The sequence below is a fragment of the Pongo abelii genome, chromosome 4, assembly GCF_028885655.2.
Source record: "Pongo abelii isolate AG06213 chromosome 4, NHGRI_mPonAbe1-v2.0_pri, whole genome shotgun sequence".
In the NCBI taxonomy this organism is placed as follows: Eukaryota; Metazoa; Chordata; class Mammalia; order Primates; family Hominidae; genus Pongo; species Pongo abelii.
Window position 1 is genome coordinate 177,366,903 of NC_071989.2, and position 17,523 is coordinate 177,384,425.

General features: G+C 39.8%; 1 protein-coding gene across 1 annotated transcript in view; it reads left to right on the forward strand.

The window, feature by feature from the left end:
- The first annotated feature begins 1,260 nt into the window (after positions 1-1,260).
- RARS1 (arginyl-tRNA synthetase 1) overlaps positions 1,261-17,523 on the forward strand; it is a 32,956-nt gene continuing 16,693 nt past the window's right edge. The window contains 9 exon segments of the mRNA NM_001133635.1: positions 1,261-1,313; positions 3,401-3,535; positions 7,415-7,603; positions 8,642-8,750; positions 9,317-9,417; positions 10,078-10,199; positions 12,038-12,158; positions 15,404-15,533; positions 16,864-16,968. Coding sequence (NP_001127107.1) covers positions 1,269-1,313; positions 3,401-3,535; positions 7,415-7,603; positions 8,642-8,750; positions 9,317-9,417; positions 10,078-10,199; positions 12,038-12,158; positions 15,404-15,533; positions 16,864-16,968 — 1,057 coding nt within the window. The 5' untranslated portion in view covers positions 1,261-1,268.

A 17,523-nucleotide genomic window follows, 5' to 3' on the forward strand; every position in this document is an offset into this window, starting at 1 on the left:
TGGAGAACATTATGTTGGTGCAATAAGCCAGGCACAGAAAGACAAATACTACATTAGCTCATGTATATGTGTAATCTAAAAAATTCAGATTCATAGAAGCAGAGCATAGAGTGGTGGTTGTCAGGGCTGCAGAGGTAGGAAAGATGGGAGATGTTGCTCAAAGTTACAAAGTTTCAGTTAGGCAGGATGAATAGATTCTAGAGATGTAATGTATATTGTATACTTGCAGTTTTCGTTTTCGTTTCGTTTTGTTTGTTTTTAAATAGAGAGAGAAAAGGTCTCACTCTGTCATTCAGGCAGGAGTACAGTGGCATGATCATGGCTCACTGCAGCCTCAAATTCCTGGGCTCAAGTGATCCTCCCACCTCAGCCTCCCATATACCAGGGACCACAGGCACATGCCACCATGCCCAGCTATTTTTCCACTTTTTTTGTAGAGACGAGGTCTTAGCTGTTTCCCAGGATGAGAATAGATCTTAAATGTTCACACCACACACACACGCGCACACACACACACACATGCAAATGATAACTGTATGAGATGAAGGTTATGTTAATTATTTTGATTGTGGTAATCGTTTCAGAATGTATACATATATCAAAACATTACGTTGTACATCGTTATGATATACAATGTTTGTCAATTATACCTCAATAAAACTGGAAAAATAAATAAGATTTTAACTCAAATGTCACTTGCTTAGAGATGTCTTCTCTGACCCAAGTCACTCTATCACACTGCCTTCCTAGCAATTAAAACTACCTGAGATTATTGCCTTTTTTGGTCTATTTTCTCTCTCCATTCTAAAATGTGTCTGCCATGAGGGGGAGATCGTGGCTGTTTTGTTTTCTCTGTGCCCCCAGAGCCTAGAATAGTGTCTGGCATTTTAAAGTACACAATAAATGCTTGTTGAACAAATGAATGGATTTGTTAGTTTTGTGCCCATTTCACAAAGGGGTAAAGTGAGGCCTTTGAGAGCCAGAAGCTCTAGGTCAGTGACTGTCCTAGTCTATCCAAGCACAGAGCAGCTCTGGTTAGTCTCTGCTCAATTCCTCTCCCCTCGCCCAAACGTCCTTGAGCTGCGGCCTCGCTCCTGGCCGAAATCCCCGCGGGTTCTCCTCGCAGTGTCTACTGGATCCCGCCAGGAGGCAGCAGAGGCGCCAGCACCCAGTCTGACGGGACAGCGGACCGGAGGGGGTTTCCGCTTCCGGGAGAGGCTGACCGTTTCCGCTTCCGTCCACTTGGCGAGTGAGACGCTGACGGGAGGATGGACGTACTGGTGACTGAGTGCTCCGCGCGGCTGCTGCAGCAGGTTTGGACGCAGGAGACCGGCGGGAAGGCCTGAAAGAGATGGAGCAGGCTCTGACTCCTGCCCAAGCGGCTTCGGGGGCGGGACAGCTAGGCGAGGACCATCCTGGTCCTCAGAGTGGGGCGGCATGGTCCCTGTGGGAACAGGAAGGGTTGGGAGAGGAAGCACCCATCATTTCAAAGCCCGCGTGACTGTAACTTTCAGCGGAATGGAGGGTCCCCACCCTCTCCCAGGCCTCCCCCAAGCCAGCGTCTTCGGTGGGCTGTAGCCTGGCATGTTCAGAACAATTATCTCACCACAATCCACCTCCTCTTCTGCATACACACGTGATTTAGGGGATGGGGGGAGATAGACAAGGGGGGAATACATTCAGAACTCTGGGTGAGCTCAGAACTGAGCTTGGTTTGCAGCTCAGCCGCAGTTCTTTCCGGGTTACTGAGCGAGAGGATTCCTAATAAGCCCATGGGGTGATTCATTATCAGGCCAACGGAGTTTGCTCCGTGCCCTCAGCATTCGTCGGGAAAGAGCGGCCACACCATACAAAAGCGAAAGCGGCCGGGCGCGGTGGCTCACGCCTGTAATCCCAGCACTTTGGGAGGCCGAGGTGGGCGGATCATGAAGTCAGGAGATCGAGACCATCCTGGCTAACACAGTGAAACTCCGTGTGTACTGAAAATACAAAAAAAATTAACCGGGTGTGGTGGCCGCCGCCTGTATTCCTAGCTACTCGTGAGGCTGAGGCAGGAGAATGGCGTGAACCCGGGAGGCGGAGCTTGCAGTGAGCAGAGAGCACACCACTGCACTACAGCCTGGGCGACAGAGCGAGACTCCGTTCCCCCCGCCCCCCCCAAAAAAAAAGTGAAAGCAGAACAGTTCCATTACCTTTTATGCCCAGGTGGGGAGGGATGGTAGGAAGATAGTTCGCAGTACTCTGTCCTGTTACAGCTTTATACTTAATCAGCAGTCACGAAGTACAAGTTAGTCAAGTAAATTGGCAAGCTCTTTACATTTCTGAGCCATGTATTTATCGGTATGTATTTCTCTTTGCCTCACTGGGTTGTGATAATCATGAAGGTAATTTCTGAAAAGTGTTTAGCTCAGCTCCTGGAACATAATGTATGCTCATTTTTGGAAATTTGGTTTTGGCTGTAGCTGTCTCCCAGTAAGTATTCTGAAATTTCAGGTGAGGAACTCCCCCTGAGTTTTGCAGTTTAAGTTGGAAGCTTTATTTCTTGCTGAATTGACATGTCTTTAGTTTTAGATATTAAAGTACAAAGCCTGGTCTGGTCTAGTCTAGGACCTAAGACAGTGGAAACAGGAAGAAATGGGAAAATTGTTTAGTCCCAGAAAGGGTGAAAGGCAGACAGACCCTTGAGCTATTTTGAATGTGACAGAAGACATTTGGGTTTTTTAAGAGTCCCAAGTCATAAGATTTGGGAATAAAAGCAGGTTGGTCAACCTGAAACTTAACTACTCTTGCTAAATCAGAGTGTCTTATCGAGCCAAAGAAAAGAACTAGGGATATGAGACATGAGACATATTCCATTATATACTTCTATTCCTGTCTCCCAAAACACATGTATGTGTGGTTAATATTTTCTTTTTCTTTCTTTTTTTTTTTTTTTTTTTTTTTTGAGACAGAGTCTCGCTCTGTCAAGCAGACTGGAGTGCAGTGGCATGATCTCTGCTCACTGCAACCTCAGCCTCTGGGATTCAGGCAATTCTCCTGCCTCAGCCTCCCAAGTAGCTGGGATTACAGGCATGCGCCACCATGCCTAGCTAATTTTTGTATTTTTAGTAGAGACAGCGTTTCGCTATGTTTGCCATGCTGGTCTTGAACTCTTGGCCTCCAGTGATCCACCTGCTTAGGCCTCCCAAAGTGCTGGGATTACAGGTGTGAGCCACCATGCCTGGCCAATATTTTCTTATTAAGGATAATATGCTAACGTCAGCAAAAGTCTCAGAGGAGAAAGAAACACAGCTCATCAAAGGGAACATTAATGATTCCCATGGTCCATGCCACGCCTTGGTAGAGAGGGGAAATGTGGAAGTAAGTTTATGGACTGAAAAAAGTGCTTTTTTTTCCACAGGAAGAAGAGATTAAATCTCTGACTGCTGAAATTGACCGATTGAAAAACTGTGGCTGTTTAGGAGCGTCTGCAAATTTGGAGCAGTTACAAGAAGAAAATTTAAAATTAAAGTATCGACTGAATATTCTTCAAAAGGTGAGTACTTTGGGTTCTAGTTTTATTCTCCAGTTTGAATCATTATACCTTTTTTAAAGCCTTTGTTACCAAAGATTCTGGAAGTATATCCTATGGAATTTGGAAAAAGAAGCATAGAAACCCTATTCTCTTCCCTGCATTAGACAACTTGGGACTGAGGTAGTTGGTGCAAATAGTGACAAGTTGGTGTTGTCCTGTCCTTCAGGACTCTTTGAAATGTTTCATCCTGCTAACTATTTGGCTAACTTAAAGTAGGATTTAGGTAGGGTTGAGGCATTTCTTTTTAAAAATTTATTTATTATTTTTTGAGACAGGGTGTCTATCACTCAGGCCAGAGTGCGGTGGCATCATCACGGCTCAGTACAACCTCAACCTTCAGGCTCAAGCAGTCATTCCACCGCAGCCTCCTGAGTGGCTGGGACTATGGGCGTGTGCCACCACATCCAGCTAATTTTTTTTTTTTAATAGAGATGGGGTCTTGCTGTGTTGGCCAGGCTGACCTCGGAATTCCTGGCCTCAAGCAACCCTCCCTGTCTTGGGCTCCCAAAGTGTTGGAATTACAAGTATGACCCACTGCACCCAGCAAGGCTGAGGCATTTCTTTCAACAGTTTATGCCCATGCCTTTTTTAAAAAAAATATTTGATTCTTAAATCATTGCCTCTGTCATAAAGGAAATATTTGAAAATACACCTGTATATTTTCTCTGCCCTAAGTTGGTTATTTTACAGTTTTATATCTTACATAATCATTTGGGTTTTTTTCCACCTGGTATTTCAAAACACTTTTTTTCCCCATGAAGCCTGTGCTATGTTTATTTAATGGTCTCATGATTTAACAGTGTTTTATCAATTTTGTTTTAAAAAAATGAACTTGCTGCAGTTTTTTGGCCTGCCTTTCATATTTGGTGATAACATATCCCAGAGTGTTGACCTCATTCCCATAATTATTCTCCTGTGTGTATATATTACTGTCAGACAAATTGTGCTGGCATTACATCCTTTTCCCAAAGCTGATTGATTCCATTTACTCACGTTAGACTCTATCTGCCCCACTCCCATGACGTCTCTCATATTATCTTTTTTGAGACAGAGTCTCGCTCTTGTTGCCCAGGCTGGATTGCAATGGCATGATCTCAGCTCACCATAACCTCCGCCTCCCAGGTTTAAGCGATTCTCCTGCCTCAGCCGCCCGAGTAGCTGGGATTACAGGCATGCACCACCACACCTGGTTAATTTTGTATTTTTATAGAGACAAGGTTTCTCCATGTTGGTCAGGCTGGTCTCGAACTCCTGACCTCAGGTGATCTGCCTGTCTCGCCTTCCCAAAGTGCTGGGATTACAGGCGTGAGCCACCGTGCCCAGCGTCCATATTACCTATTTGTGATCTGCTATACTCGAGTCTCATATTACCTATATGTGATCTGCTGTGCTTGTCTTTGAGTCTTCTAAAATCACAAAATTCCTTTTCCATAGAATCTTCCCAAAAGAATCTCACCTTTCTCGTTATGTCATTCATTCTACACTTATATATGTTTAATTTTTTGTTATATTTATTTTAATTCAAAAGTATTAAATGTCTAATACATGCTAGAGACTATAAGAGAAAAGATACAAAAGGAAGTACAGTTTTTTCTCAAACTCCTCGCCTCAAGTAATCCTCCCACCTCAGCCTCCCAAGTAGCTGGGATAGAAGTACAGCATATTCTACTACACATTTTTCTGTAATGCAGATTAGCTCTTATATAGGAGAATGCTCTCACTGTATTGTGGGAGGCGTATTGGTTCTTTGACAAATACTTTGCCCTACTGAATGAGCAGCTGAACACAAGGTACACAGCAGAACTAAAAACCACAGAGTAATAAAGTACTGTGTGTGATGGCCATTCACCCTCTCGTCTTTCCCTGGTTCACTTTGGCCACGTGCTCTGACTTGAAAGCATCACATATGAAACTGGTAGAGACAACTTGTTGAATTGATTATAATCAGATACTAATTTTCATAGTGCCAAAACTAAGCACAGTAGATTTCGTGTGTGTAGGTACACACACATACGTATGTACATGGTGGTACTCTTATCCTTTAAAAATAATAAATTGAGGTTGGGCACGGTGGCTGACACCTGTAATCCCAGCTGTTTGGAAGGCCAAGGCAGGTGGATCACCTGGAGTCAGGAGTTCGAGACCAGCCCGGCCAACATGGCAAAACCCTGTCTCTACTAAAAGTCCAAAAATTAGCCAGGGATGGTGGCGCGGGCCTGTAATCCCAGCTACTTGGGAGGCTGAGGCATGAGAATCGCTTAAACCCAGGAGGCGGAGGTTGCAGTGAGCCAAAATCGTGCCACTGCACTCCAGCCTGGGCAACAGAGCAAGACCCGCTCTCAAAAAGATAAATACATAAAAATAAACAAAAAATTGACATTTATTGTAGCAGGTTTTGGGTATAAGATCATAATCTAGGCCAAGTGTGGTGGCTCACGCCTGTAATCCCAATGCTTTGGGAGACCAAAGCAGGAGGATCTGTTGAACCCAGGAGTTCAAGGTTACAGTGAGCTGTCATGCCACTGCACTTCAGCCTCAGGAGAGTGCACAGTGAGATCTTGTCTGCTACCCCCAACAAAGAAGAAAAAGGGATCATATCCAAGTAAATTTGTCATTTGCTGTTGGAAATCTTTAGATTGGGAAAAATGTATCTTCCTTGTTTTAAGTATGTTAACACAGAGAGGAGTCAATTATTAAGTAGCTACAAACTTGAAATCAGGTTTTTTAGTGAATTTAAGAATATAATTTCTTCATATGATAGAGAGGGCTCATGAGGGGAGTATAAAACTTGGACTGTCCATTCCAATAGACCTGAGTTTGGCCTTTTCTACTTATTCTGTCTTGTCTTTGGCAAGTTACTTATCTGTAGCCCACATAGAAATAGTGATAATAGATAATAGTAACAAACTCAATTTTACTATGTAGATGGAATAAGATAATGCATATAAATAAAGCATTTGGTTCAAATCTTGACACTACATACTCAAATATTGACTTTTGTTATTGTCATTATTTTATACTGTTGACATTTTGATGAATATAAATTTGTGATGGACATAAAATTGACAAACATAAAGGTGTATAGGCAGCATGTTTCTCTTCCATTAAAAGCATATGTGTCATCTTTTTTTTTTTTTTTTTTTTTTTTTTTGCTAAACTGCTATATGGCAAGTACAGTGCTAGATGCCAGGGACAGGGAAGAGAGCCATGAATTAAACACTTTCTGTGCATCCAGCAGTCTAGTGGTAGAGAGAGAAAGTTTTGTGAGGGTATGACAAGTGCAGTAATAGAGATAATTATATGCCATCTTAAATGACTATATTCCATGGGAAAACAGGAGGTAGTAGATCTAATAACAGTAAAACAAAACTACTGGCTTTTCTGGTATATTGATATTACCTACTTTGCTCCCTTTTATTTCATGCCTTGAAGAGGTCAGCATTTTGATGGACATCATGTATTTTTTTGTTTGTTTTTTGTCCATTGAGTTTTCACTTCCAGTATTTGATGTGAAATTATATTATTTTCTCAGAGATTTGGAGAAGCTGAGTAAAGGATTCCATCAGCCCTTTTAACTCCCTCCTCCCAGTTTCTGTTCTGCTAAAACAAATGCAAAAAGTAAGACCTCAGGGCATTTCGCATGGATGTCTTAGATGCCGTGGGATGGACTTGTCCTGCTACATGTCTTAGCAAATCCCAGATATGAGGGCATCACACTATGAGTACGTTTTCCCTTTTGGTTCTTAAGATATTTGAAGGTTTATACTGAAAATATTTGGAGACATCTTGTATGATGATGGTATAGTACATTATTGACATGTTTCCATTCTTTTCCTACAGAGTCTTCAGGCAGAAAGGAACAAACCAACTAAAAATATGATTAACGTTATTAGCCGCCTACAAGAGGTCTTTGGTCATGCAATTAAAGCTGCATATCCAGATTTGGAAAATCCTCCTCTGCTAGTGACACCAAGTCAGCAGGCCAAGTTTGGGGACTATCAGTGTAATAGTGCTATGGGTATTTCTCAGGTGATGTATTGTCCTGACTCTTGGCTGTTAAATTTTTTTAAGTATTATTATCATCATTGCCATTTACAGAAATACTACTATTGCAAGTTGTATCCTTAGTGAAAAGAACATTTGCCACAGTTTGAAAAACTTGAGAAAGGAGTTGGAGGGGTATATGTTTTAACTTTTTTAGGCACAATTTTTAAGGTTTGGTTAAATTTTATATGTATTCTCAATATTTAAGGGCAATCATTGGTACTCTTTTGTTTAGGTATTTCCCTCCTGCTGTGTCCAGGATTGCTGTGTGGTGGTGATAAGTGTTGGGAGGTGAAAAATTAAAATAAGCCATTTACCAGTCAGCATCCCAATTAAATATTTGATGTAACTGTGATCTTTGAGCCAGGCTTATATATTCGTTTTCAAGCAGAGGAGTTACCCGTTTTAAATAGCTGCATTGTCTGATGTGTTTGTGGTTAACTGCATCTGGCTTGGGTCTTTCTGTTTTCCTTTCTTTGCTGAATTGGAAAGGGTTACTCTGAAGAGTCCAGGTCTTATAGTGTGGTGTATTTCTCAAGTGTGAATATTGCACACCTTCATGACTTGAAACTTAGAAATGTAAATATGCTGGAACCAGGCTTCATAACTGTAGACTTCGTTATGTCATCATTAAAAAGTTCAAGGTGTTGTAATCCCAGCTACTAGGGAGGCTGAGGCAGGAGAATTGCCTGAACCCAGGGGCGGAGGTTATGGTGAGCCGAGATCACACCACTGCACTCCAGCCTGGGCGACAGAGCGAGACTCCATCTCAAAAAAAAAAAAAATAGTTCCAGGTATTTGTGTGTAACGTATTTGGAAATAGAGATCATGTAGTTTGGGCACTTTCTATTCCTCTTGGCACTATTGATACTTTAATCTGTCATTCATAATGTGATTGGACTTCTCTGCTTCTGCCTTTTGATGGTTCTTAATGTAAAATGCATCTCGTGCCTTGTCAGGTGTGCATTTCCAGTAACTTGCTGAAATCTGTTGTGTAATGAATCATTTTATATTGTGTTGTAGATGCTCAAAACCAAGGAACAGAAAGTTAATCCAAGAGAAATTGCTGAAAACATTACCAAACACCTCCCAGACAATGAATGTATTGAAAAAGTTGAAATTGCTGGTCCTGGTATGACATAATGTTATCCTTCTTAATAGTTGTATTGAAGATGAGTCCTTTTTGAAGTTAAAAAAGAACACACATTTTAATTACCGGGTTAAACTTTATATACTGAACAAGATGGTGAAAGCACTGTGGATTGTGATATAGGAAATTGAAGTTTTAATCTAGACTCAGCTACCACTTTTAGCTGCCTTATCTTGAATGAGTTACTTTGCCTCTCTGTGATTCAGTTTTTCATCAGCAAAATGAGGAAATGGCATATAAGCAAAATGAGGAAATGGCAGATAAGTCTTCGTCACAAGGGCCTTCTGTTTTCTGTTAAGAGGCGAACAGATTGTTTGCTGAAAGTGAAAGGGCCCTGAGTTAAGTAGGAAGGTTTCAGGAGAGAGGTGAAGGCATGAAGTAGACGGTGAGACAGGAGCTTACAAGACAGCTTAAGTCAAGGCCACAACTGGTATTGGAATCCTGAAGAATTTTGCCAGAGCCAGGTCAGTGTCTGGAGCAAATCCTTAGGAGTGAGTGATTATTCAAGATAAGACAGTATCTGATATTTTTTCTCTTCTATCCATTAGGTTTTATTAATGTCCACTTAAGAAAGGATTTTGTATCAGAACAATTGACCAGTCTCCTAGTGAATGGAGTTCAACTACCTGCTCTGGGAGAGAATAAAAAGGTATATGTACACTCTTCTATTAATATATTAGTATCTTAGACCTGCATGGAACCAAGCATGGTGGTATGTGCCTATAGTCTCAGCTACTTGGGAGGCTGAGGCAGGAGGATTGCTTGAGCCTAGAAGTTCAAGGCTGAGGTGTGCTATGATTGCACCTGTGAATAGCTACTGCACTTCAACCTGGGCAATATCACGAGACTTCATCTCTAAAAAAGAAAAAGAAAAATGAACTGCATGGAAAGTGCTGAAACTGGGAATGGATTTCACTTCTATATTGAAATTTAATCATTCACATTTGAGATTTTGAACATTTATGAAGTAGCCTTTCTCCTGGGTCTAGCATGTTGTGTGATTCTTTTTTTTCACTTAATTCCACAAGGCATTTGAGGTAGCCAATTGATATACAGATGTCACTGAAATAGAATGGATAATTTGTATACATGAATTTGATTCTTTTTCAGTTAAAAATATACAAGCAGATCCATCATAAAATCAAACATGGTTGAATTACAACCCAAATTAATGTTTAAGTCTGAGTTTGTTATTAAATGTGTTATTAATGAATGCATTAGAACAAAATGTTTATGCCCCTCTTAAAAAAATCTTTCTCTCTTTATGTTTATGCCCCTCTTACAGCCTTTCTCTTTTTGTGTTCCCCAGGTTATAGTTGACTTTTCCTCCCCTAATATAGCTAAAGAGATGCATGTAGGCCACCTGAGGTCAACTATCATAGGAGAGAGTATAAGCCGCCTCTTTGAATTTGCAGGGTATGATGTGCTCAGGTATGTGCTCTTGCCTTGCGTACTATTTCCTTATTTTCTTGTTTGGAAAATTCTATAGAACATGGAATATTTCACTCAAGAAAGAACATTCGACTAAATCAGTGGTTCATCAGCTTAGTTGTTCTTTACAATCACCCAGTAAGCTTGTAAAATATGTCCTGAGCCTTTCCTCTGAACCTTTTTTACTATTTTATTTTTTTAGACTTTTAGTGGAACCAAGGACAAAACTCCTTCATTCATTCTGCACATGTTTCTTGAGGACCTCTTGTATGCAACGGGTTTATCCTAGCGGGGAGAGAAGTAGTAAGGAAACAGGTTATTTTGGGCCTTGTAAGCTGTGAGAGGCCATTGAGATTTTATTCTAAGTGTACTGGGAAGCTATTAGAGAGTTTTAGTTTGTGAAGCAGGGTGATCAAATTAAAGATTAGCCTGGGTACCATGGCTTACACCTATAATCCCAGCACTTTGGGAGGCCAAGGTGGGAGGATCACTAGAGGCCAGGAGTTCTAGGCTAGCTTGGGCAACATAGCAAGAACCTGTCTCTATTTTTTATATTTTTAAAGAAGTAAAAATTTTTAAATAATACAAATCAAAGATTACTCTGGTTACTTACTGTGAAGAAGCTAGACAAAGAAGGGAGACTATAACAGTAAGTGTTAGGCCAGGCACGGTGGCTCACGTCTGTAATCCCAGCATTTTGGGAGGCCGTGGAGGGATGGATCACGAGGTCAGGAGTTTGAGACCAGCCTGGCAACATGGTGAAACCCTGTCTCTACTAAAAATACAAAAATTAGCTGGGCGTGGTGGTGCACACCTGTAATCCCACCTACTTGGGAAGCTGAGGCAGGAGAATTGCTTGAACCTAGGAGGCAGAGAGAGCAGTGAGCTGAGATCGTGGCACTGCACTCCAGCCTGGGCAACAGAGCAAGACTCTGTCAAAAAAAAAAACAAACAAACAAAAAAAAAAACAGTAAGTCAAGAGGCTATCATCATGATCCACTTGAAAGATGATCTGGTGGTTTGGATTAGATAAAAGCAGAGAGGGAGAGAAGTGGGTTGGATCAACACATATATATATATATATATATTTTTTTTTTTTTTTTTTTGGAGACAGAGTCTCGCTCTGTCTCCCAGGCTGGAGTGCAGTGGTGCGATCCTGGCTCACTGCAAGCTCTGCCTCCTGGGTTCACGCCATTCTCCTGCCTCATCCTCCCGAGTAGCTGGGATTATAGGCGCGCATCACCACACCCGGCTAATTTTTTGTATTTTTAGTAGAGACAGGGTTTCACCATGTTGGCCAGGCTGGTCTCGAACTCCTAACCTCAAGTGATCCGCCTGCCTCAGCCTCCCATAGTGCTGGGATTACAGGCGTGAGCCATTGCGCCCAGCCTCAACGTATATTTTCAAGAATTTTGTTCACTGATATTTGGGAACCATTGGTCTAAATTATACTAAGATAATGGTTAAAATGTTAAATTTTCATAAAATTGTGGGAATAACCAACATTGGCCCAGCTGTCATTGTCTCAATTAGCTACAAAATAAACAGATTATAGTCCACTGACAGAAAACACATTCATTCAGCAAATTCTGGATGCCTGCCATGTGCAGCCTCTAGTACTTGAGTATGCAGAGCTGAATGTAACAGACATAGTTTTCATCTCTTGTGGAGTTTGCAGACCAGTTGAAGAAACAACCAAGTAAACAGATATTACTAAATGGTGACGTACTGGCATGTAAATGTTAGTGGTTCCTAATGGAATATATATAGTTCCTCTAATTTAACTTAACCATCTTTATTATTTAACAAATGATTTTATATTCTCTGATTGGTGTTAGATTAAATCATATAGGAGACTGGGGGACCCAGTTTGGCATGCTCATCGCTCACCTGCAAGATAAATTTCCAGATTATCTAACAGTTTCACCTCCTATTGGGGATCTTCAGGTCTTTTATAAGGTTTGATACCATTTCTTTTATATTATTTGTGTGTTTACCATTAATCATAATTATCCATTTTCCTTAGGAAACTTAAAATGGTTTTTAAAGCTACTATGGAGTTAAGTGAAAGTTGCTAACAGCCTTAGTAATACATGCCTCTGTATAAATGACATTCTCTTGAACTTAAACTACTTTTTTTTTTTAATTTATAAAGAAAAGACGTTTAATTACCTCACAGTTCTGCAGGCTGTACAAGCAGGGCGCTACTATCTGCTCAGTTTCTGGGGAGGACTCAGGGAGCTTTTGTTTATGGTGGAAGCCAAAATGGGAACAGACTAATTGATAAACATATAAAATTTGTTCACCTACACTGGCAAGCCCTTTCATTTAGTTTACCTACCTGAAAAACTGAATTCTTTTTTATTCTGACATTCATTGCATTTGGTTGTGTGCCTTAGAAACAGCCGTCCCCTACCCCCAGATTCATTGCATTTGGTCATGGATGTAGAACCGCTACTAGATACCCTACATTTGGTTGTATGCATAGAAACAGCCATCCCCCACCTGTTAATATGTCATCTTTGGTTTGTTTATTGGTGTATGTTAAAAATCAAATTCTAGGCCAGGTGCGGTGGCTCATGTCTGTAATCCCAGCATTTGGAGAGGCTGAGGCAAGCAGATTGCTTGAGTTCAGGAGTTTGAGAGCAGCCTGAGCAACAAAGTGAGATCCCATCTCTACAAAAAATACAAAAATAACTAGCCAGGCATGGTGGTTCACACTTGTAGTTCCAGCTACTTGGGAGGCTGAGGCAGGAGAATCGCCTGAGCCCAGGAGGTCAAGGCTGCAGTGTGCCGTGATCATGCCACTGCGCTCCAGCCTAGGTGACAGAGCAAGACCTTATCTTAAAAGATAAAATTATATTAAAAAATAAAAGTAAAAAAAAAAGAATTCTACCACATTGAATTTAGAGGTTTATTAATCAGAATGCATTTTAGGACTTAAAATTTTTTGATGCTTAATTTTATGTATTTTGATATGATTAAATGTATATAAAAACAATTTTAAAGACAAATTTTCACATCATCCACAATTTTAAAACGCCCATCGTGACCAACTTTCTTTGACTCCTTGACTTATCTGTATATCAACATGTATTAATCATTTATGATTTTAATATAGTTTTTGTATTATATTTAATATTGCAAACTTTTGTGTTACTTTATGACTGCACATTTTGTTGGATCAGCATACCAATGTTTACATTAATCCTTCATTAAGATTTTTTTCTATTTTAGAGGTGTTGTTATTCAGTGAATAGCTTTGTACACTTGGATTTTTTTCCCTTTTTAAAAATTATTTCCTGGCTGGGTTCAGTGACTCACACTTGTAATCCCAACATTTTGAGAGGCCAAGGTGGGCAAAATGCTTGAGCCTAGGAGTTTGCGACCAGTCTGGGCAACATGGCAAAACCTCATCTCTACAAAAAATACAAAAGTTAGCCAGGCATGTTGGCGTACATCTGTAGTCTCAGCTACTTGGGAGGCTAAGGTGGAAGTGAGTATCACTTGAGACCAGGGAGGCCAAGGCTGCAGTGAGCTGTGATCACACCATTGCACTATACAGCCTGGGCAACAGAGTGAGACCCTATCTTAAAAAAATATATATTTCTTCAAAAATTAAAAATAAAAAATGTTTTTTAAAAATTTCCTTATGGGCCAGGTGCAGTGGCTCATGCCTGTAATCCTAGCACTTTGGAAGGCTGAGGCAGGCAGATCGCTTGAGTCCAGGAGTTCAAGACCAGCCTGGAGAACATGGAGAGACCCTGTCTACATAAAATACAAAAAATTAGCCGGGCACACTCCTGTAGTTCCAGCTACTTGGGAGGCGGAGGTGGGAGGATCACCTGAGCCTGGCAAGGTCAAGGCTGCATTGAGCTGTGATCTTACTACTGCATTCCAGCCTCAGTGACAGAATGAGACCCTGTCTTAAAAAAATAAACACAAAAAAAATTCCCTATGGTAGAAGGATCTTAAAGATCATAATTTCCTCTCAGATATTTTGATTAATAAATTTATTTTAATGTGAGTTGCATGTTTTCTGTTTGTTTAAATTCTTAGGCATTTTCTTTATGATGGAGAACGTTTCAAGAATAGGATTCCTGTATTAAAAAGTAAACATTTGTGGGGATTTTGTTTTTGTTTGCTTCATTTTACTTTTGGTAAATGTTTTCTGTTGAAAATAAGCTAAATGTTTACTGATATGAGACTGGAAAAGTAATGTTATAAACATCTTTTGGAGTTCTGTACTTTGAATTATAATGAAGCAGATCTATTAATACAAGAAATTGTTTGTATAAATAAATTGCTAAAATTTACAGACCACAGTAAAGAAAAGCCATTTCCAATTTTTGATAAAACGTATATGTGTATTTGCAAAGAAATATCTAGATTTGTTCATTAAATATTAACACTGGTTAATTTGAGGTGAGATTAATTATTTTTAAGTAAGTGTTGCTTTCAAAATAGAAATAAAACAATGAAAGCAACTTTCTTTTTAGTTAAAAAATAATAACATTAAGTTGGCCAGGCACGGTGGCTCATACCTGTAATCCCAGCACTTTGGGAGGCCCATGTGGGCAGATAACTTGAGGTCAGGAATTCGGGACCAGCCTGGCCAACATGGTGAAATCCTGTCTCTACTAATAATACAAAAATTAGCCGGGTGTGATGGCATGTGCCTGTAATCCCAGCTACTTGGAGGCTGAGGCATGAGAATCACTTGAACCCGGGACACAGAGGTTGCAGTGAGCCAAAATCCAAAATTGTGCCACTCTAGTCCACTCCAGCCTGGGAGACAGAGTGAGACTCTGTCTCAAAAAAAAAAAAAAAGAAAAAAGAAAAAAAAAATTCAGGACCACATCCAAAATGGAGATTGGAACACAGAAAATTCAGTCCCACCTGTTAGCTATTCTGTACTAACTCTTCTTGAACACAAAAGTATTAGCTGAAGTAGACTTTTGTGAATTGGAAAAGTGTAAAGAAAACTGTGGTGAGATTTTTGTATTTTTCAAGAGAAATGATTTCAGAGTTCTTTGGCATGTTCATTTGTAACAGTATTCTCAGCTATTGAGGGAGCGCACTTGTTCTGGTGTTTGTACTTTCTCACTGTGTTTGTGTGTGTAGAAATGTGTAATTTATTTTTCTAGAAATACAGGATTAGATCTTTTTACAAACCTTACTTTTTAAAATATATATATACACAGGAATCTAAGAAGAGGTTTGATACTGAGGAGGAATTTAAGAAGCGAGCATATCAGTGTGTAGTTCTGCTCCAGGGTAAAAACCCAGATATTACAAAAGCTTGGAAGCTTATCTGTGATGTCTCCCGCCAAGGTGAGTTTCTGGGCTTTGTTCCTTCGTCCAGCAAATACTATGTATGTCATTTCCTTGAGTCTTCATTTTGATTTGACTTTGAGTGATATTTTAACCTTCTGAGGACAGGCAAATAGATTTTTTTCTTAAATGTATTTCTGAAATAACTAATAAATTTTGAGCTGCCATAAGACAGGCAGGTTCAAATCTTAACTTTCTTAGAAGTCAGCAAAAATTAATTAGAAAATAAAGTGGAAAATAAAAAGAAATCTTATTAACAGTAGCAACAAAACCTATAAAACACTTAAGAGCACTTAGGAATAAATTTATTCAGAAATGTGTAGGACCAAAATGATGAGAAGTATACAATGAGATGTAACAGAATGTTTGGATAGAGTGCCAGGCCCAGTTCCCTAGTTCTCCAAATTTATTTATGGTTTTAAGGCGATTTCAAGTTTTCTAACTTGACATAATAGTTTTAAAGGTTTCTTTGAAGAGTAAATGGGTAAAGAACAACGAGTAGATCTTTGAAAAAGACGACTAATGATGACTGGCTTGCAGCACTAGGTAATAAAATGTTTTATAATTACAGTAAGTAATACTGTGTCATTGATGTATTGCTACATAGACAGGTAAGTGGTTTAAATCAGGAAAAACCACAAGAAAATTCAGTAAATATTTGATCACTAGATAGGAAGAGCTTTTTTTTCTTCTCATTTACATTTTTTAAGAATTAATTTTTTAAAAGTTATACAAGAAGGACATGTTCCTTATATAAAAAAGTAAATGTAGGCCAGGCACGGTGGCTCGCGCCTGTAATCCCAGCACTTTGGGAGGCCGAGGCGGGTGGATCACCTGAGATCAGGAGTTCGAGACCAGCCTGGCCAACATGGTGAAACCCCATCTCTACTAAAAATAGAAAAATTAGCTGGGCGTGGTAGCACACGCCTGTAGTCCCAGCTACTCGGGAGGCTGAGGCAGGAGAATTGCTTGAACCCGGGAGGTGGAGGTTGCAGTGAGCCGAGATCACGCCACTGTACTCCAGCCTGGGTGACAGAGCGAGACTCCGTCTCAAAAAATAATAATAAAAAGAAAGTAAATGTAGACAGGAGAAAAATAAAATTATCTATAGTCCCACCCATTGTTAATATTTTGATGTGTGCCTTACCATTTTCTTTCCCTTTTTCAAAATGACAGCATGTATATAATGTTCTATATCGTACATTTTTTATGTAATTAGTTTCCTTTTAATATTTTTATTAATAGATTTGTTTTAATGTAAGATGCATGTTTCCTGTTTTCAAAAAATTCTTATGCATTTTATTTGGTGGCATTTTATTTTCTTCTCTAGAGTTAAATAAAATCTATGATGCATTGGACGTCTCTTTAATAGAGAGAGGGGAATCCTTCTATCAAGATATGATGAATGATATTGTAAAGGAATTTGAAGATAGAGGTAAGCACTCTTAACTTTTTATTATGGAAATTTTCAAACATAGGCAAAAGTGGATAGAATTTATAGTAACGCCAGCTTCATGTACTCATCATCCAGTTTCAACAGTTATGGGTACTGACCAACCTTATTGTATCTATACCTTCTTACACTGCTTCCATCATATAATTCCATCTATAATGACTTTGGTATATGTCTCTGAAAGAACAGGACCTTCTTTCTGCCCTAAAACCGCAATATCATTATAATAACAAAATTATATATATATATATATGTATTTTTTTTTTTTAAACAATCTTGCTATGTTGCCTAGGCTGGTGTGGAACTCCTGGCCTCAAGTGATCCTCCCACCTCGGCCTCCCAGAGTGCTGGGATTATAGGCATGAACTACCATACCCAGCCAATAATAATTTCTTAATACCATTAAATAGAGATCAAATTTCCCAAGTTGATTCATGAATTTTTTTTTTTTTTTTTTTTGGAAACAGAGTCTTACTCTGTCGCCTAGACTGGGGTGCAGTGGAGTGATCTCGGCTGACTGCAACCTCCGCCTCCTGG